The sequence below is a fragment of the Lates calcarifer genome, linkage group LG2, assembly GCF_001640805.2.
Source record: "Lates calcarifer isolate ASB-BC8 linkage group LG2, TLL_Latcal_v3, whole genome shotgun sequence".
NCBI classification, from domain to species: Eukaryota; Metazoa; Chordata; class Actinopteri; family Centropomidae; genus Lates; species Lates calcarifer.
The window spans coordinates 29,498,078-29,519,162 of record NC_066834.1 but is presented as its reverse complement, the minus strand read 5'-3'; the positions used below and the strand labels follow the sequence as shown (position 1 = coordinate 29,519,162).

Genomic DNA, 21,085 nt, shown 5'->3' with positions numbered 1-21,085 from the left:
TTAACCTATTAGCAATAGACCAAAGCCTTATCCACAGCTAAATGTAAGGGGTTCATCGGCCCAAGGAACAATATACTGGTGGTGGGTAAACAAATGTGTGACTTTATTTCCTTTTTTCTGTTCCATTATGTGCTGATTCAAAAAATTACTGCAGAGTAAAAAATCCTCCACCCAACAAAACATTTTCATTACTGAGGAAAAAAAACAGATGAAATACACTAAGAAACAGGAGAGATGAGACCTGGAGAGGTATTCCACTTTTCCAAAACTGACCAAAGCAGATCCAAAGCTACCTTGCTCATGGGTGAAATAAAATGTATATGAATGGATTTAGTTTTTGTGTGAGTTGCCAGTAAATGGTGTCAACTCTTTTTCTTTTCATTTTGGTGTTTCTGCATTTTATCAGTCTGACCCTTTTAAACATGTGGGTCACACGTCATCACATTAACATTGTGATTTTTTTTTTTCTCCTCATCAAGCTGCAGAGCTCTGGGTGTAAATGACAACAATTTGAAATTCAGTCACAGTTTCAGATCGTGATCTCAGTTACTCTGTTCCACTTTAAGAGGTGGACTTGCTCCCCTGTCCTGCTGTGAGAAGAAGGGAGAGTCAGTAAAAGGCAAGTGTAGAAAAATATTTCCATGTCCTCTCCAGCTGGGTTCATACTGACAGGCCTTCCACACATCAGCTGAGAGCTGTGCTTTAGGCTCTGGTTGACAGTACATACAGCAAGTCGGAGCCTGTCTCAGTCAGTGTCAGCAGTCTGCAGAGCAGAGGCCCAGTCCTGGTCTGATGGGGGGTCTGGCAGGACCCAGCTCTGAGGAACCAAAGAACCATCAGGATGATCTGCTGCAACTACAAACACATCCCACTCTCTCCTGAAAGAAAAACACATTACAGTTATTCTACCTTTATCTCGTCCTCTAAAAGGTAGCACAGGTGTGTGACAGCCCTTTCTACTGAGGACCTGTGACAGCAGGAAAGTCAGAGGTGTCATTAAACAAACTAATGTTGACTGAATTCATTTGAGGATTCTGATGTTTTCATCAGTCAAGATACTTGTGGATGGAAACTTCAAGCTGAATTCACAGAAACTGGTCCAAAGTAAAAACCCAAGTGAAGTCTTGTTTCCCTCTTCTCCTGCTGTGTGAATATGAGCTGATAATCAGCTGGTGGAGCTGGTTCTCCAGGCACTGCCATTAAACCACCACAGAAGAAGATGGGGTCATTATTCTATACTTTTTTCTTTTTTCACGTATATTTAACTGCTTTGTTCTTTCACTGTTTTGGAGCTATGTCTGGCACAAGTAAATAAAGTTCTATCTTATCTTATGTCTTATTAAAAGAGCTCCAGTCAAAGCTCAGGTGATGTAAAACCATGTTTCCATTTGTATATTTTATCTATATTTCCACTTTTTATGCACATGTTGAAAATGCTCATAAACACAGGTGGTTGGAAACTCACTTTCTGACAGAATTTACTGGGACACTTGAACAGAACACAGCCACTGCTACTGTTCTCATAAACATGTGTAATTCACCTGCTGTTCCGGCTCAGTGAATGTGTCTGAGCAACCACAAGATGGAGCCAAATGTACACAAGATTACCACATAATTGGCTTCAATGACATCACTGCTTTTTGTCTGTGTTTTCACCCTCTGTCTGTTGGAGGTTAGTCTAACACTGCACTCTGGTGGAGTACTATTTTGTTTTTCTACAACCTACAACACTTGTGATGATGTTTGACTTGTCAGTCTGATCAGGTCACACCCAAGCTACATCAGGTCGAGCTGCAGGCTGACTACAGAGGGATGACTGCAGTACAACAGATTCATAACATTTCATCACCTCCAGTCACATATCCAAAAGAAGACAGGAGGTGCTGTACATATTACTGTGATACTGGGCTCTTACAAATAAAACGGAGTAAACGTGTCTAACCTGATTTGTATTAAAGCATGTAGTGAGTGCTGAGCCTGGGTGTAATATTCTCTGAAGGGCTGCAGGACAGAATCAACAGGAGGCTCATCTGGAAACAAACAAGATGAAATCATTATAACGATATACAGTAAACACACACACATTCAACTCAGTCATACTGTCAGTCATACTAAACTATGGCTAACCTCCAAACAGCATGCTGTCCACTCTCTGTTTCCTCTGCAGCTGTCTCTCTCTCTCCCTCTTCACTCGTCTCTCCTGCTCTCTTCTCCTCTCCTCCTCCTGCTCTCCTTCCAGCATCACCATCAGAGCTTTCTCCTCTGCCGAGTAAACCGCTGTCCTCCTCTTCATCACGCTCCTCAGCTGCTCCAGTCGACTGCTGAACGCCCCGTCGCATTCCTGCTCTGTGATGATCCCTGACACACAGACACGGCTTCATATGTTACAGGCTGCTACACCGGAGGGATGACTCTGTGATATGCTCACGATAAAGTCGCTTAACATGTTGGTCTCTCATGACTGAATTAACACAGTGCCATTTTCTGTAAAATGGAGGACAACGTCCCTCACGCTCATGATGACCACTCATTAAAGCAGCAAAATAAGCTTTAAAATCCACCAGTGATGCAGAGAGCAGAAAACACTCTCCTCCCTCCATATCGTAACATTTTAACCTCCCATCTCTGCATTGCATCAACTGATAGATGCTGAGAGATAGGGATCGTTGGCTGTGGCTAGAGACAGGACAAGGATCCTCTCACCTTTCCTGGATGCTGCCTCTTTCCTCAGCCTGCGTAGTTTCTCCAGAGATCTCAGGATGTCCTGCATCCTCTTCACGTCTGCCTGTTTTTTCCTCACCTCACAGAGAACTGAGTCAGCAGCCAGCTTCAGCTCCTGCTCCTGTTGGACAAACACACAACAGCATCAGCTGACCTGAGAACAATCATTTGTTTTTAAATTACAGGATTTTAATCCGGTGCAACAGGAAAACACATTGAGCTATGGGCTTTGAGTTTAGTGCTTCCATTATTATATTTGAATAAGAATGACCAGCAGACAACAGCTGTAACAAGAACTAATTCCAATAACTAACTTCCTTTTACCTCCACTGTAGAAAGAGACATGCAGCACCACTTTATAACAACTTTCCTCACTGCTCAGCAGTGACAATGTCCTCTAAACAGCTATCATAACTCTGTGGTATTGAGCTTTCTACCTCCTGCAGCAGAGACCAGACCTGAGACAAGAGCAGAGTGGATAGATGTCGCTGTGTGTCTGTGTCTGCTGTCTGCTAACTCATTAACCATAACAGTAACCTTATATGGTGATAATATGTTTTGTTGTGGAGTTGCTCTGCCCTAAAGTGACTACATGTTCGAATCCTGTGATGACAAGTAATCTCACCTTCTTCCTCTCCTCTACTTCATGTATCTGCTTCATCCTCCATGTGTTTATAGCGGCCTCTTTCTCAGAGATGTGTTCCTGTCTTTGTTTCTCTTCCAGCTGTAGTAGTTTGCTGGCTCTCAGTTTCCGGGCCCTCCTCTTCCCCACACGGCCCAGTTTAGCTTTTAATTTGTTTAAATATTCTCCGTCACTGAGTACTTTTAGTTTGGCCTGGAGCTCCTTTTTCATATTTAAAACAGTCAGATAAGAGTCTGTCCATGCACACTCATTCTCCAAGTTGTGTTTCAGGGTTTGACAGGACTCTTCCAGCGCTGAGACGAGCTGAGCTGCCCCGTACAAAGTCTCTCTCAGAGCGGGGACACTGTTGTGGTGGGCCCGCTGCTGCTGCTGCTGCTGCTGCTGGGTCCGCGGGCTCTTCGACACTTCAGCCCTGCTTTGTAAGAACCGTCTGAGCCACTGTGTATCCTGCCTCCTCTGAAAGGCGGCGTCATCGTCAGGTTGTGTTGCTGGTCCCGGTATCCGGTCATGGTTCTGACCCAGAGGAGGAGGGAGCAGCGGGCCGCCGAACAGAGCCCCAGCCTCGCGGTAACCGTCATATTCCTGATGACGGTTCTCGCCGGAGTTTGGCACCGGGTGGTATTCATACTGAGGAGGCTGAGGACCGGCTGGTAGTTGCGGGAGGTTTTCGTATGTGTTTACCGAAGCGGGGGGCACTGTGGTAGGGAAGTGCCCAGGTGGAGGACCGCCAAAGGGAGGTGGAGGGACGGAAGGATCAAATCCATATGGAGGGGCCAAGCGAGGCCCTCCGAAACCCCCTCCTCTGGAACCTGACGCGGGGAAACTGAATCCGTAGCCTTGGTGACCGACGTAAGCCGATGAAGGAGCCCACCGGGAAGCAGCGTGGTCCGGCTGTGTTAATCCCGTTGGAGAAGCCCACTGCGTCGGTTCAGGGGGCGCGCCGCTTGGTGGTGGCCTGTTGGCGGGGTACGGGGTCTCAAGAAAGCCTCCAGTATAGGCAGGAGGCTGCTGCTGTACTGACGGGGCACGGTGCTGAGATGTGTTCATATCTGAAGGTTTCTGCACAACACAGATACATACCCTGCTTACAGCTTCAACAGAGCGGCCATGTTTACCTTACGGTCAGCTTTCTTCTTCGCCTTCAGTACCTAGCCCTGTATGCTCTACACCGCCGACCACCTGCAGTGGCTAACGTTGATACTGCAGCCGACTCGACGTGATCAGTAAGTGACCATACATAGACAGTATATAGATTGCATATACAGCCTATGGGACCATATCTGTCTGTTGTTTCATTATAAAAATACATACTACAGTACAGAATTACAGCTAACCTTCACTAAACCATTCAAATCCATTTACTCTTTTATTTTCTTTTACTGTACATCAGTCTAACCTACATAGGCAGTCACAGACATCTACTAAACCTTTCCAAATGTTTAGCAGGTTTAGTAGGATAGAAGTATAACGTAGAAACAAAGTGGAAATTGTCAGGTAAAGTTCATATACCTTGAGACTATACATGAGTACAGTACTTGAATAAAGAGATTTAGTTGCTTTCCTTAGTTACTGCAGCTAATGTGTTAAAAATCAAGGCTGAAAAAAGGAGAGGAGCAGGAATTTGTTCTGTGGCCTCCAATTAGTTGTGCATCCCATGAGTCCTTGTAAAATGTATTAATGAAAATAAATGAGCCGTCCACCTTCCACCATGGAGGATTTAAAAGGAGTTTCTTGGCTGTGATAAACTCATGGTATGATTGCAGTTAGATGGAGGCTCTGAGCAGCTGATAAACTTAATACCTATGCCATACCTCAGGCAGAACTGTCCACTAAACTAAAAACTCATTTGTTTGTATTTATTATGTTTGCTTGTGTGTGTCTCCTTTTCTGTTTTTATGGGATTGGTTTTTAATTGACACTACTGTATAGACTGCTCTTGTCCTAAGTAGTGCTATACAAATAAATCTAACTTATATGTCATCTTAACAGTTTTCAGTTTGACAGGAATTATTGGCAGGAATTATTATTATTATTCATTATATTGGTATAAATCTTAAAGTAACTGAAGTGACTTGACAACTAGCCCTATCTCCAACATCAGTAAACAGCTTCTCTCACAGTAGTACATCAGTGATAATAATTCAGCTCTAATTTTGAATATAACACTGCCAGGAGCCATAAATGAGCAGTTTTCTTTCTTTTCATATGTTGTGATGAAAATACTTTCAATAGCAGGACTTTGACTTTTAATGGAGTGTTTCTACACTGTTGTTTTGCCACTTTTACTGAATGTTTTTTATACTTCTTCCACTGCTGCTGATTTGATATCAGAATAGATTAGATTAGACTAGATTAGAATAGATTAGATTAGACTCAATTGTAATGTCACTGACTGACTACAGTACTCAGACAATGAAATGAAGCAGAATAATAAAAAAAATTAAATAGCCTGCAGTATTTACATGAGTGTACAGTGTTGTTGTTTTTTTTTTGTTTGTTTTTTTTATAGTGTGTATCTGTGTGTGCAGTGTGCGTATTCGTGTGGTGTGCGTGTATGAGTCTTATTGCACAATGCGCAGTCCACAGGGCAGTTGTCATATATAACTACATGGTCGCTTATGAAAATGATCAGGGAATGAGGCAGTGTAAGTGTAGCATATCCCACCGAAAGATGGTCTCACACTTGAACTAATGATCTCAGGTTTTAATGAAAATCCCTAAACAAACGTAAGAGCTGGTTACAAACACAAAACAACAATATACGACATGTTAGCTAATTTCCGCAGTCTCACTGTATAAACATAGCTTAACAATAGCTCATATTTAGCTAAAGCTAACTTAATTCAACAATTATACAAAGAAGGTTAACAAAGTTCAAATCTGACTTAAGGCACAGATAATATCTTAACATTACACAATAGCAACAAATACTAACCTTGTGCAGCTTCGGAGGGTTGCTAATGCATGAAACATTTCCTTTTAATATTCTCCATTTACCGTTTCTGTCTGTCACAGTAAAGTTTGTTTACAGCGGAACACTGCGATCGTAGCGGAACCTTTTCAAAATAAAAGCCCGTATAGTCAAAATGAGAAATAAGACCGTATAAGCTTAAAACCAAGATGGAAACATGTAATAAAGATAACAGAATAATTATTTAACTTCTTTCAAAGGATAAAACATGAATTGGGTTATTTATAGTAAGACTAATCAAAAAGATCCTGTGCATGAATGTGCCTACTAGTTAGTTTAACAAAATATATAATAGCCAAATAAAAGTCATTATCTGTCCAGATTGTACCCTGCCTCTTGCCCAGTGTCAGTTTGGTATTCAGCTGAATCTAAACAGAATCAACAGAATCTAAATTCAGGTCTTTATTGTCCCACAAGAGGACATTCTTTTGCAAAGTGACAACACAAAAACATGAAACAGATGATAAGACAATTGAAAGAGACATTCAGTGTGCATACAATTCACAGAAAAACAAAATACAGGCTATATGGTCAGAACAAAGAAAAATGGATCCCACACATGGGATAAATGGAAAAAACTGAAGCTGTTGCAGATCATTTTTGAAAGCTATAGCAGAGGGCAGATTCAGATGGTGCTCTGGGTTTGATCATGGATGTAGCTTTCTGTGTGATTTGTCTGCTACAAATGTCAGATGGTTGTACTCACTGCCCCCTCAACGTTTCCCAGTTCATTCCTATCTCCTACCTTTGATGCAGGCCTACTGTACGCAGCGTGTGTATTACTGTTAGTCGTCCATGTTGACAGACAGGGTCGATGATGATGCTCCCCACTCCGGAGCAGAAGGGGGCGGTACTGCACCTGATCTACTGGCTGCCTACACACACAAACACATACATACACACACACACACACACACACACAAAATATGGACAAAAAGCAGTGAGCACAGTGCCGACAGACACACAATTAATAACCATTAGTGTGTGTGGCTCTGATAGCACTGTTGATGGACTGGAGACTGTGTGTTTGTGTGTTGTCTTTCCGGTAACTCGGTGGGCGGTGTCTGAAGCTTTGCGGAAGTGTGTGAAACGGGAATCATATGACCAGGCAGCAGCAGCCGGAGAAAATGGTGTCGAGATATGGATAAAATCATCCGGACACGGTGACTAACATCCACAACCAGAACGGTAACAGCGCTGATAAATCCTATTCATAGCCTACACGGTTCATATATTTAAAGACCGAGTCCTGACCATGTCTGTAAGCAGCAGACAGTTAAAGAGTCTGTGTGCAGCAGATGTTCTCTAACAGTTAACCTTTGATCTGATATTAGCCGAGTCAGAGGTTTGTTTTATTCTGGTGTGAACAGGTGGATTAGTGTTATCCCACAGAACCGCATGACTGTGGCTGTCTCTATCTGTCTGTCTCTGACTGTATGTCTCTATATGTGTCTGTCTTTCTCTGACTGTCTCTGTCTCTCTGTGTTCTCAGATGGAGGAGATTAAAGTGTCTCCTGATTATAACTGGTTCAGAAGCACAGTGCCCCTGAAGAGAGTAAGTACCTAATGATTTCTAATGTCTAATGATGATGGTGGTGGAGTGAAATGACTGAGCACACTGCAAGCACACATCCACCCAACAACAACACATGAACACAGTACTTATAACTACGTACAAACTCAGTGACTGGTAATGTTTTATTTACTGGCAAGCACACTGCAATAGACAGAGCAAAGATGAAAAATGAAACAGAAATAAAGTATTGTGAAAAGCAGAGTGGAGGGGAGAGGGAAACAAGTATATATCTATGGAGGAAAAACAAGTACAAGAGCAAAGGGAGAATCGGCCCAATGCCCAAAGATGTAATGTGGCTTTAGATAGTGTTCAGTACTTTTCACTTTTTGCACACTTCTGTTGTAGATTTCATTTTAGGAGGATAAAATTGGCATTTTTGCATCATCAATGATGAAGAAAAAGACATGATTTTAGACATGTTTTTATTTTTTCAAATTTCTTAAAAATCAAAAATAGTTTTTATAATAATTTACAAGTTTTTAGACTCTTTGCTATGGCACTCCAAGGTGCAGTCGGGTTCAGACTGAAGACACTTTGAGTAAAAGTCATATGACATCTTCCTGGAGTTTGTCAAACAGCATTTAAAGGACTCTGAGAGCATGAGAAAGATCAGACTTGGCCCAATGAGACAAAAACTGAACCCTTTGGACAGAAGTCCAAACACTACTCATCACCACCTGGTTCATATCATTCCTACAGTGGAACGTGATGGTGGCAGCATCATGCTAGGTGGGGGCTTCTTAGTGTCAGGAACAGGGAGACTGGGTAGAACTTGAAGAAAACCAGCTCCAGAGTGCATGTGACCTGAGACTGGGGCAATGGTTCACCTTTTAACACAACAGTGACCTGAAGTAAACAGCTATGACAAGACTGGAGTGTCTTCAGGACAAGTCTCTGACTGTCCCTGACTGGACCAGTCAAAAACTAGACTTAAACCCCAGAGAACATCTTCTACAAAGAACTGAATTAAGGGTCTGAATACTTTTGCAAAGGAGAGATTTCAGTTTTTGATTTTTAATAAATTATTATGGGTTATTGAGTGTAGACTGATGAGCAAAAATGTCAGTTTTATCAATTTACAATTAAGTGTTTAACACACTAAAGTGTGCAAAAAATGAATCCTGTTACTCTATAATCATTTGAGTTGAATAATATTTTTACATAACCACTTTTTACACTTTACACTTTATTTCCATCCAAATACTTATTGTTGACTCCTGATTCATTTTATTCAGTAGCAGTGAACCCAACAACTGAATGGTATAAATCAGCTAAATGAATTAATGAATGCACTTTGGATCAAACTGAAATATTAGAATAAATACTTTGTGTTGTTTGCTCATATGTGTGCTAAGTTTTAATGCTGAATTTCTCAACCACAAATTACACTTCTGCAAAAAATGGTGACAGTGACTGTGGGCTTTACAAAAAAAAATCCCATTCCCAAATAAATCAGCAAGGGAGTGCACTTTGAATGGAAACCACATCAGCGTTGGTATTCTTCCTCTTTCCTGATGTATTAATTTCACTCTGTGATAATGATTAATTACACACGTTAGCTTACTGTTCAACACATCACTGGTTGATCATAGTCATGCAGATGATTAGATTTACACATCTGTCTGATAGTAACAGTCTGTCAGTGTGTTTACCTCAGGGGGGTGGAGCTTAGTGTGGTCATATTTGACTGACACCAGTGTCACAAGCAGAGCTTCACATCCACACAGTCAGCATAAAACTAACTTAAAAACATAAAAAAAACATTTCCACGTAGAAATATTATTAGAAATATTTTTGTTTTTAAGATCTGCAGTGGAGTGCTCGTCATGACTGTATATACAGTCTATGATATGAACACACACAGCCAGGTCACAAATACAAGTGTAAGCAGTTTACTTCAGTAACATTATTAGGTTTGGTCTGTGGTCGTGGTCCTTTACACACCCCATCTTCTGCTTCATCAGTTTGATTATGTAAATGAAAAACCACAGCTACAGTCATTAAGGTTATCTCCACCAATTTAATGGATGAACATAAGAAGTCATCAGATATAAGAGCAGACAGCTCAGAGCTGTGTACAGTTTGATTTTACAGAGTTTTCTGTCCTGTTTGTAGAGGGTGCCTTTGTTTCAGCACTTATCATAGTCGTCACAACTTCAACACACACACATTAAAAACACCAGGATCCTGCAGGAATTTTCCCTGAAATAGAAGGGATCTCAGTCCCAGTTATTCAGGCTCCCTGAACCCATTGTACTGTAATAATATCTAATTATAATATGAATCTTTTCTGCCAACCAGTCTACCCCCTGTTTAACATGGTGTCCCTCTTTTCTTTATCTTCTTTATTTTATCACCAACTCTTGCCGTCCTAAAAATGCTGGCGTACAACAGAGCATCAGAGAGATTAAGGCTGATGGATAAGCTGCTCAGCTGCAGGAGCACGAGTGTTTCAACTGACTGCTGTGCTCCTGTTTCTGTACTTTCACTGCTCACACTGAGTCACTATCCACTCTCAAACTCTCATTAACACCAGTAAGAGCTCAGATTCACATGTCAGTGTTTCCCCTATGTTGACTGCATTGGGTGGTCCAGGGTGGGTTTTGAGGGGTGTGCTGTTGGCCTCTCTTTTTTTTTAATAAGTGTAGTTATAAAAACTGAATATTCCCCCATTCCATCTCTGTTAATGCCAGTTGAAATTTGAACATAATATCTCAGGAACGTCTGGAGGGAATTTCCTCATATTTGGCACAAACATTCACTTGGACTCAGGGATGAACTGATTAGAGGTCAAAGGCCAAGGTCTCTGAGAGTGCTCAAAACACTTTTTTGGCCATAACTCAAGAATTCACATGCTGAGTAAGTAACTGGGCTTGTTGGCAGAGGCATACAACTGTGAGGTGGTGATTCTAGTTTTGGCAGTGATAGGGTGAAACACTGCATCTGCTCTGGTTGGATCAGACACACACGATTCTGTCTCGCTACTGAGTGTGCAGTGAGACAGGAAGCGAGTGCAAGTCAGTTAGTCAGGGTGAGGACAAACAGCAGGGACACAGTATCAAGAATCAACATGATTTAAAACATGATAAATAGTACAAATAAAATGAAACCGATTAATGTAGGCTACAATCACTATCTGTCTGAAAGACTTTCTCTCCTTTTTAATGTCTCTTACTTGTCTGTAGCACCTACATGAAGGAAGAATGACTTACTATCTCTTTATGTTTGATACATATTTCTCACTTGGGGCTTCCCTGTCTATATTTACTGTTCTCTAATATCCCAGTTTATTGAAATCCACATTTCCACATGCTGGTTTTTATATGTCCTCACTCAGTAGATTCGCTGTCTGTGTGTCTGTCTGAACATTGTAATCAGTGTTCTCAGTGAGGTTAAGGTTTCTCTCGGTCATTGTTGACAGAGGATCCAGTGATTGTCAGAGGTCAGAGGTCACAGCATTCAGTCAGTATCTGTGTGGTGATAGAGCACACTGTGTGGGTCTATCTTCATGCAGAGATTAGTTCCTCTTCTCCCTCTGTGTGGTGAGTCAAGGAGACATATTTGGATCAGTCATCCATCACATGCTTACACTCACTGTGGCATTGGGTTAGTGGTTTACAGTGTGTGCTTTATCATCACAGGCTCTATCTGATACAAACCAGAGACCTTTTAGAGAACAACTGTTGGAGAAGAATGTGGGAGAATAAACTCGGTGTTCCTGCAGACCCACAGTATATGAACCACTGCCACAAGCTCGTACACAAACCAGTGTTTTCCACTTATGTTTTAGACTTTACAAACATGCCTCTAAATCTAAATTGTAAAAATGTAATGAGCAATGTCACGTCTTATACATTTATAGGTGAAATAGCCACCTTTGTTGCCTCACGGTAACAGATCAGCCTGTGTAGACAGTTATTATTAGGGTTACAACTAATGATTAAAAGCTCTATTTAAATATCTTTATTTGACCAAAAGTCCCCAAGGGGGTAAGTGAATTGTCTTTTTAAAATAATCATTAAATGTGACATGAGCATCACTGTCATACAGACACAGACTGACTATACTGATTGATACTGCAGTGTTTCCCCTACTATTCCCTTGGCAGGGTGGCCCTTTCCCAAGAAAACTCAAGAAAATATGTCAACTCGCCAGGTTAGAAAAGAAAGAGAAAAGAAAGAAAAGCTCAGACAAGTCTCTGTAAAATCATAGATAGATGCCGACCCCCCCAAAAAAATAAAATATCAACTTTTTTTCTGTCACATTTTCTGTTTTTATCTTTTCTATCATTTGAAGACGTCACCCAAAACTCTGACTGAGAAACTGAGATAGACATTTTTTCAGTTTTAAACGTTTCATAGGCAAAACAAATTATCATGAAAATAATATCCAGATTAATTGAGACAGCAAAGTAATCATTAGTTCTAGCCCTAGTCTAAAATGTTTAAGGAGCCTTCTTTTGTGAAAGGATACGTTCACACATAGGCTGTGCCAGGTCATTAAAGGTCCAGTGAATTTCATTCTGTAAAATTAGTCCACATGCTTCCTCATCTTTCTCTGTTCTGCCTCACCAGCTGCCTCCCCCGCTAATTCATTAGGGCCAGGTCAGTTGAAGAGTACTACCTGCAAGACCATCTGCATCAGATTTCAGAACAGCATCTACACTCATTTTGATAGTCTTGAGAAACATATCAGAAGCATATCAGTTACAGAATAGAGGAAATGAGGCTGTCTGCAGCACAGACGGGCCAGTGTGGGCCGAGGCTTTCCTGCAGGGTTTTTGGTTTAGTATGTGGTTCCTCGTCAGTGACAGAACGGTCACAGGACTCACAGATAGTGAGTATTCCCAAATTCCCATCTCACCACACTGTGAAACATTTTGGAAATGTATGAATTCCATCTTTGCACAGAGTTTTAAAGAGACCTGACACCTACGATCAGTTTGCAGGGTGTGCTTTCCTCACCGTCTTCTAACTGTCTCCTTCAGATTATTGTTGATGATGATGACAGCAAGGTGTGGTCGCTGTATGATGCAGGTCCAAAGAGCATCAGATGTCCCATCATCTTCCTCCCTCCAGTCAGTGGGACAGCTGAGGTGTTCTTCCAGCAGGTGTTGGCTCTGACAGGCTGGGGCTACAGAGTCATCTCGGTAAGCTCTGAACTGAGGGGCAGGATTTCACAACTTCCTCTGTTTTAGTTTAATTATTGGCAGCCCTGGGCTTTTATTAATACTCAACATATTTCTCACGCAGTAAATGTCTGGTTTTCAAATACGGTAGAACCTTTTCAAACATAATATCTGGTATATTCAGGCCTGTATTAGTGTGTATTATTATATATTTCAGTCTGTGTATAGCAGCAGATATATCACACGTACATTTACAGCATCAACACCATTAAGAAGCATCCAGAAAAATACTAGAAAGATTACAGTGACAGAAATTTCAGTTCATTCTCTATGAAAACACTTGAGGTCTGAAGTCTGGTCTCAGAACTCATTTTAACCCCTTACAGTCCAGCAGCCTCACAGAGCTGATGTGATGAAGGTGACGTGTCACTGTACATGTATGATGTAAATGAAAGTCTGTTAATTAGGAGGGTGGGGGTTTGTGGGCAGGTGAGCTGTGAGGAGAGGCTGTCTCACCAGTTGAACCAGGGGTACTTCACTAAGTTAGTGTTATTTTCACAAAGAAGGTTTCAGTAAGACTTGCATTAGTTACTGTGGAAACTGTGCCTCCATAAGATATTGACTTAAATCAGACTGAGTGATCATTTAGTTTGACTTCATTCTTACATAACATTTAACAAATGTATCCACTCCTGTGATTGACCTGCTGTAATAAATGTGTGATCCACATCCACTATGATTATTTTTGTGTTTCCAGCTGCAGTATCCTGTCTACTGGGATCTCATGGAGTTCTGTGACGGTTTCAGGAAGCTTCTGGATCACTTGCAGCTGGATAAAGTACGGCAGCCTGATTCCTCTGTAAACTAGTTAGATTTTTGGTTAGGAGTGTTACTGGGTTAGGGTTCAGGATAGTTGAGGTTCACGCAAGGGTTTGTGAATTCGTTATGTCAATGAGGCTCCTCTGTCTCTCTCTACATATCCGTAAACCAGTGCCTGTGGTTTTTGCACCACTGAACTCTTAACTGTACATTCATCTTTGTAATGAGGTTATGGACTGCACCCCTCCTGTTTTATATTCAGTTTTATAACACCAAATCATAACATGCATTATTTCAGGGCACTTTATAGAGTAAGGTCGAGACCTTACAACATTATAGAGAGAAACCCAACAGGTCCCACACTGGGCAGCACTTGGCGACAAAAAGAACAGGAAGAAATCTCAGACAGGAATTGCACAGAACTGTGAGAGAGAGAAGACACAGTTAATGATATGCTATAGTGTGATATAAATGCACAGAGAGACACTGAGACAGATTGCAGCATGGGAGTTTCCCCAGCAGTCTAGACCTCTTTTCTAACATATTTTTGCACAAATGCATGAGCATTTTCATGCATGAGTTGGGCCTGCTCAGCTTTTTTGACTGATGATTTAGAACAGTTGTATTCTGCCAATTTTTATTGAAATTTTAGAAGCTTCACCAAGAGGCACAGAAATCTCATTTACTGCTGACTGGGTTATTTCTGCATTGGTAGGGGCAGTGTCTTGTGACTACCCAATACAAAGTAACACAGGGGCAGTAAAGGAACAGCACAGTCTATAATGTAGCTGATCAGCTTCCTGTACACTCAGTCTCTGTCTTTGTCTGGTGATGACAACCCTCCTGTCACTTGAACCCTCAGGTCCATCTGTTCGGGGCTTCTCTTGGAGGATTCTTGGCTCAGAAGTTTGCGGAGACAACACACAAGTCTCCCCGAGTTCACTCACTAATCCTGTGTAATTCATTCAGCGACACCTCCATCTTTAACCAGACATGGACAGCTAACAGGTGGTGTTTAATGACTCCGTCACCTCCTCCTCCAGCGTGTTTAGATTCATCACTCATTTTTTTATCTCCATGTTCCTCCTCAGCTTCTGGTTGATGCCAGCTTTCATGTTGAAAAAGATTGTTCTGGGGAACTTTGCTAAAGGACCTGTGGACCCTAAAATGGCTGATGCAATTGACTTCATGGTTGACAGGGTAAGTGAACATTAGTGAGGTACTTCATGTCAGAGTAAGTCAGTGCAGTTTAAAGAAACATCCTTCTACATTTGAGTGTCTTGTTGAAAACGTACAGCTACATATTAGTATCACTCATGCTATGCTATCAGAAGTGCAGAGTATTTCGTGTGAGCAGAGAAGCCTCTGATTATTGTTCAGGCTGCTTCAGGCCATCATGAGTTCTCAGAAACATTCACTGCATATGTTAATATGTATGGGAATACAACTACAACTACGGAGCCCCATACAGAGAAAAACAAAATATAGTGAGGGCACGTTTTCCTATATTGAGTGCACAAAATAGCAATGTTATACAGTTAGTTCCCACATTTTAACTAATATGTACATATTCTACTTAATTCTACACATTTTAATTAATTTGTGCGCACAAAATAAATACAGCTACAGAGAACCATGACAACAGACAATCTCTCTCTCTGAAGCATGTAGTGCACTGCACCTATTACTAGCTAGCATGGCAACATTAGTTAATTAAATAGTATACATATTAGCCAACATTAATTATAAGGATTTTAAAGGTTGATTTTAACAGTTTGGGAGGATTGATACTGAGATGTACATGTTTAGATAGATATCACTCTTGTCTGTCCTCTGTGGTCAGTACAGAGCTGAATGTGGTTAGCTTAGCTTAGCATATAGCCTGGAAAAAGGGAAAGCTAACCTGCCATGGTCCAAAGATTTGATAAAATTCACACTCACATGTGTCATGTGTGCTGATTAACATGTTATATCTGATTCTTTCAACCTGTTCACAAACATATGGAGGTGGATGTAGTGATGTAGCAGCTTCTACCAGAGCAGTTGTCACAGTGAGGTTATCCGGTTTGGTACAAAAGCTGTGCTCACTGACAGTATGTGGAAACCTGCACTGCAACAGAGACCTACCAGGTGGATGGATACACTGTTGCTTGTCGAGAAATAGTTCCAGTACAAAACTCTGTCTCAACTGTGGATAGAGTCAGACTAGCTGTTTCCCTCGGTTTCCAGTCTGTTGTTAAGCTAAGCTAACCATGTCCTGATTTTAAAAGGAGAAATTGGGTTGATGTAATTTTCTCATCTCACTCTTACATATATATATATATATATATATATATATATATATATATATATATATATATATATATATATATAAAGATATAAAGAAAGATATAAAGAAAATAAAGTTATTTCACAAATGTTGGACTATTCCTTTTAACCAGGGGATCCCTTTGTTTCTTTGTCTTTATGTTTGAATGTTAACTTCTCCTCCATGTGTGTGTATGCTGTAGTTGGAGAGTCTGAACCAAAGTGAGTTAGCATCACGGCTAACACTCAACTGTCAGAACTCTTATGTGGAGCCACACAAAATAAAAGACATTGCTGTCACTATTATTGATGTAAGTAAGTCAGAGTATACAGTATCAGTTAATGTCTGTTTCTGCTACAATCACCTGATTTCTCTGTTGTCTCTGTGAAAATTGCCCAGGTGTTTGATCAGAGTGCTCTGTCTCTGGAGGCTAAGGAGGAGATGTATAAACTGTATCCTAACGCCAGAAGAGCTCATCTGAAAACCGGAGGAAACTTCCCATACCTGTGCAGGAGCGCAGAGGTCAACCTCTATATACAGGTACGGTCAGTTTCCCTCCACATACAGCTGGAATCAGTTCCCCTCTGAAATACAGCCAGTGTTAAACACACATTTAGACCAAAGGCAACAGTGAAGTACTGTGTGTTTTTCCAGAGTCTGATATACCTTACTCCTCTGTACTGTACAGCTCCACTGATGTCCAAAAGCTATTAAAAACACATTAATGACATGTTGGTTCGTAATGATGAGCACAGACACTTAAGTTGCAGTATGAAAGGCAGCAGTTGAGCTGACCGTTCTCAGTGAGGGAGAGTGTGAGAGTACACAGGAGCAGCCATGTTTTAGTCCTCTGTTCATTCATTCATACCACTTATCCATTAAGGGTTGCGGGGAGGCTGGAGCCTATCCCAGCTGTCATTGTGTGCAAGGCGGGGTACACCCTGTACAGATCACCAGTCCATCCCTCTGTGTAACAGTTAGAATCTCATGACTGACATTTACTTCACCAGCTGGAGCTTCTGTGTTCTTCAGTTGGAAGTCAAGTCCATCCAATTGCTCCATCAGTGGATGACGGCCGCTTCATGTAAAAGTAATCCACAGAGACTGGCTGGGTGCAGGTTTTTAAAAATATAATAAATAATATAATGTTATATAATATTATATATATTATAAAATTGTGGAACAACCTGCCACCCACACTTTGCGCTGTTGACTCGGTGGCATCTTTTAAAAGGCAGCTAAAAACATATTTGTTTAGACACGCATTTGAGTAGTGCCTTGTGTGTATGTTTATTATATTTGCCTATTTATGTCTCCTTTTATGTTTTTATGGTGTGGTCTGTAATTGTTCCTACTGTAAAGCACTTTGTCGACTGCTCTGTCTTGAAAAGTGCTGATCACTGTGTTACAGTGTGTAATGGTTTGTCAACTTCTTTCTTAGACTTGAAAGCTACATGTTTATCCCTCAGATTGTTTTCATACGTGTACATGTTTCAAAAAGGTAAAATTTCTATTTTTGTCCTTAATTTTTTTCGCTTGTTTTTAATAAGTTTACTTGTTTATGTTTAGATTCACCTGCGTCAATTTCACGGGACGAGATATGCTGCTATCAGTCCCGACATGGTGAGCACTGAGGAGCTGGAGGTGCAAGAGAGTCACCTGAGAAGTAACCATGACTCTGAAGACGACCAGTGAGACAATGTTTCCCCGACAGCTGGTCCCTCTGAACATTTCCAACAGTTTCTCTGTCTCATTTTACAGGTTGATCTCCAGTTTTTATATGGAAATCAGCAGTCAATCAGTGAATCAACTGAGAATATTTTTATTTGACAGATGAAGCAATATTTTGATAATGACCTGTACATAAATGATACTCAGCCGCTTTGCTTTAAAACACATACAACACCTTGCCTTATGTGGAATGACTGTGATGCTTGTTGCACTCATAAACTGCCTGAACTGTTCATGTCTGTGTGTAGAATATATAATGTAGTTAACAGTGCCAGCAGTGAACTGGTTCCCTGTTAACAAAGAGATGAACACACTGGTTAAAGTGAGGATGGACAGGTGTATATCTGAAAGTCTTTGTGTAATTCAATGAGATAAAATGACATTTTTTCCATTTGTTCTGGAATCTTTACAGTAAATTTTTGAATTTCACATGTTGTACAGTTGTTGTTATTTCCCCGTGTCACAGCAGTGAGCTGACTGAAACATAGCTCTGCGCTGAGTTTACATGTGGTGACTGAGAGTGGTGAGAAGTGTGGAACGGTTTTGACTCGGCCGTATGTCTGTATCAGTTCATCTGTTGAACTGCTAAAGTTTCAGCCACTAAAACACAAGTTCTGCTTTTTTTTTTTAATTGAACAGCAAAAGTGGGCTGAAGAGTAATAGGGTGTTTTTTGCTGTTGATTATTTTAACATAGGGGGTATTTGTCAGGATCAAGATTTGACAGAAGTTGTCAGTAAACATCTGCTCCAATGCCTGTATACTGTAACAGCCTTGGACAGTTAACTGTTAATATTACCAGCCTTTAATGTGAGGCCTCCTGTTACTGCATACTAATTTGTCCTAGTTTGTACTGATGAAAATAAGAGTTCCCCTCCAGACCTTCATGACAGCATGACATTTGCAGTTCTTATATTTTTGTATAACAAACAAATTGAGCAACTGAGAATGTACTTTCACTTTTAATTATATAACTCATTTTCAAAACAATATCATGTGACTAATAATAAGATCAATCCATTTTATAGCTGCTTATCCAGATCAGATTCATGGTGGGAAAAGGGTATGCAGAGGGCAAGGTCTGATGAGATCCCCAGGTGCTCTCAGACCAGCTGGGAGAATCACCCCCGTGTGTTTACAGTGGAAATAAAACATCAGGTCTTGGGTGTGTTCTATTTGATTCTTATTTGAAAGCCTCCAGTATTTCTAGATCTTTTTAATGCGACCCAAATGGGTATGAAAATAATATTTTATTAAGTTGATTGTCAATGATTGTCAATTATTGAGAATTGAGAATCAAAAAATATTCATATAACTTTTGCACAGAAATACATCTACAGAAAGGTTGTTTCAGTGGAAAATGGCCACTAGAGGGTAACAGAGGACGCAAAGTGGAAGAGGAGAAAAAGACTCCACAGAAGGAGGGCATGGCATGAGGTGGATGCAGATTGATGTGCTACGGGACACAGCCAAACATTACTGGTTTTACTATAGTCAGTTTTTGCAGTACTTCCATCTGATTGAGACCCATGGCACATTGTACATCTTAATTTAAAGCAGATGGTTCAGGCAGGTCTAGGACAGATTTTTGGGTAATTTCTTACAGTAAGAATTTGTCGCAGACTGTTCCACTGACGCTCTGAGCTCTACCATCAGGGGGTTAAAGACATTAGTACTGGAATTTAGAAAAGGAAACTTCTCCATATTCTTTGGCAAACAACTGAAACAATCCACCCAGCTAGAAGAGCCCAAATTGACTGAAGAGATGCTGCAATAAACCCACAATTACTGTTGCAGACAAAAGCAACAAACCAAATGGGATGATATTTCTACAAGGAAAGCAAAAGGAGCCTTCATCAAGTCTAAAGTAAAATGGACTGAGGATGGAGACAGAGATTCTTCCTATTTTTTGAAGATTAAAGAAAATCTGCCAGGAAAAAATAATACGGAAGGCCTGGTAATGAATGGTCTGACCCAAAGCCAATGAATTATCAATGAAGCTTATTCCTTATATTCTTCTAATTCATCTCCAGGTGCAGAAAAAACTACAACAAAAGACGTCCTTCATCAAACAGATGAAGATCTCAGAAATGACTGTGAGGCAGATCAGTCCACTGCCTCAGAGCTACATTTTAGAAATATTTCTGGGAACATATCAAAGTACTTTAATTTGAGGAATTCACTTCCACAGATGATAAGGCTACATATAATATTTAATAGGAGTAACAAAGGGCTTTCTCAAATAAAAAGTAACACCCAATCAGAATTTCGGAGGGGTAAATAAATGTATAACAAAGTGCATCTAGTCCATACAGCAATTATATAAATCATGATATAAATTATCTTTTTATTTTTCTAAAACTTTCAACATGCTTCATGGCTTTGGAACTCTGTGGTTTTGGAGAGAATTTCAGGAATGTTATCAGATGTTTATCTGATAGCAGATAGATGGCATTTCCAGTTCAAGTCGTAGAAATGCTCTAAATTCTTTTTTTTTTTCCCAAAGCATCTTCTTTACAACTGAACTTTAAAAAATGATGAATGAAAAAAATGATTTCTGTTTGGGAATTTGCTCTAGTGTTTCTGGAGATGCGAGGATTGACCCAGGAGAACACTCTTACCTCATCAGCCATTTGTCAATTTATTGTTGACCCAACAGTGTTTCAATAAATAATTTCTTTGGAAGATGAAATTGGGCCATCAAAATATAACATTTGTTCCTGCTAGTTTGACTGTGAAGATAAAACTCAATACATAATAAATACATGACTTATTACTTTTGGTTTCTTGAACAAATATACGGTATTGCCACATTTCAATGACAGGAATAAATATAGAGAAAGATTAAGATTAATATAGAGAAAATTAATAGAGGCAGTGTGCTATATTAAATGAACTTGATTTTCATATACATTACAGATCAGATATTACGTTTTTTGTTCCTCACTCATGGTCAATTCAATTTTTCCCAAACCAGTCTTTTTGTTAAGCTCTGAGTTAAGATTATTTTGCCACAATTCAGTCAGCCCCCTCCACCCCCCTTTCAGAGCAGCACAGTGTTCCAGTCATCAGGACTGCAGATGAAGAGAACTAAGAAGTTACTGGTTCAGCAGCTGGTTTCTCCGGGTGCTCTGGGTTCTTCCCACAAAGGAATTTGAGTCTGAGAAACAAACAAAAAAACTAAAAAAAA

General features: G+C 40.4%; 2 protein-coding genes across 3 annotated transcripts; one reads left to right on the top strand and one right to left on the bottom strand.

Annotated features, from left to right (window-relative positions):
* Window positions 1–81: 81 nt before the first annotated feature.
* Window positions 82–6,419, bottom strand: pdcd7 (programmed cell death 7). Of its 2 annotated transcripts, none has more exons than XM_018667927.2 (6): window positions 6,300–6,419; window positions 3,347–4,423; window positions 2,704–2,842; window positions 2,128–2,358; window positions 1,943–2,030; window positions 82–878 (listed from the first exon to the last, which is right to left on the bottom strand). In XM_018667927.2, the coding sequence occupies exons 2-6, from the start codon at window positions 4,409–4,411 to the stop codon at window positions 746–748; spliced, it is 1,656 nt and encodes a 551-aa protein (XP_018523443.1). In that variant the 5' UTR covers window positions 4,412–4,423; window positions 6,300–6,419; the 3' UTR covers window positions 82–745. The 2 variants fall into 2 exon arrangements, with proteins under 2 accessions (XP_018523443.1, XP_050934140.1); XM_051078183.1 differs by lacking the exon at window positions 6,300–6,419 and adding an exon at window positions 4,705–5,803 and having other exon boundaries at window positions 3,347–4,674.
* Window positions 6,420–7,274: 855 nt separating this feature from the next.
* spg21 (SPG21 abhydrolase domain containing, maspardin) lies at window positions 7,275–18,326 on the top strand. Its single transcript, XM_018667932.2, has 9 exons — window positions 7,275–7,523; window positions 7,828–7,890; window positions 12,899–13,060; window positions 13,797–13,877; window positions 14,721–14,866; window positions 14,950–15,058; window positions 16,369–16,476; window positions 16,566–16,706; window positions 17,736–18,326. The coding sequence occupies exons 2-9, from the start codon at window positions 7,828–7,830 to the stop codon at window positions 17,859–17,861; spliced, it is 936 nt and encodes a 311-aa protein (XP_018523448.1). The 5' UTR covers window positions 7,275–7,523; the 3' UTR covers window positions 17,862–18,326.
* The last annotated feature ends 2,759 nt before the right edge of the window (window positions 18,327–21,085 follow it).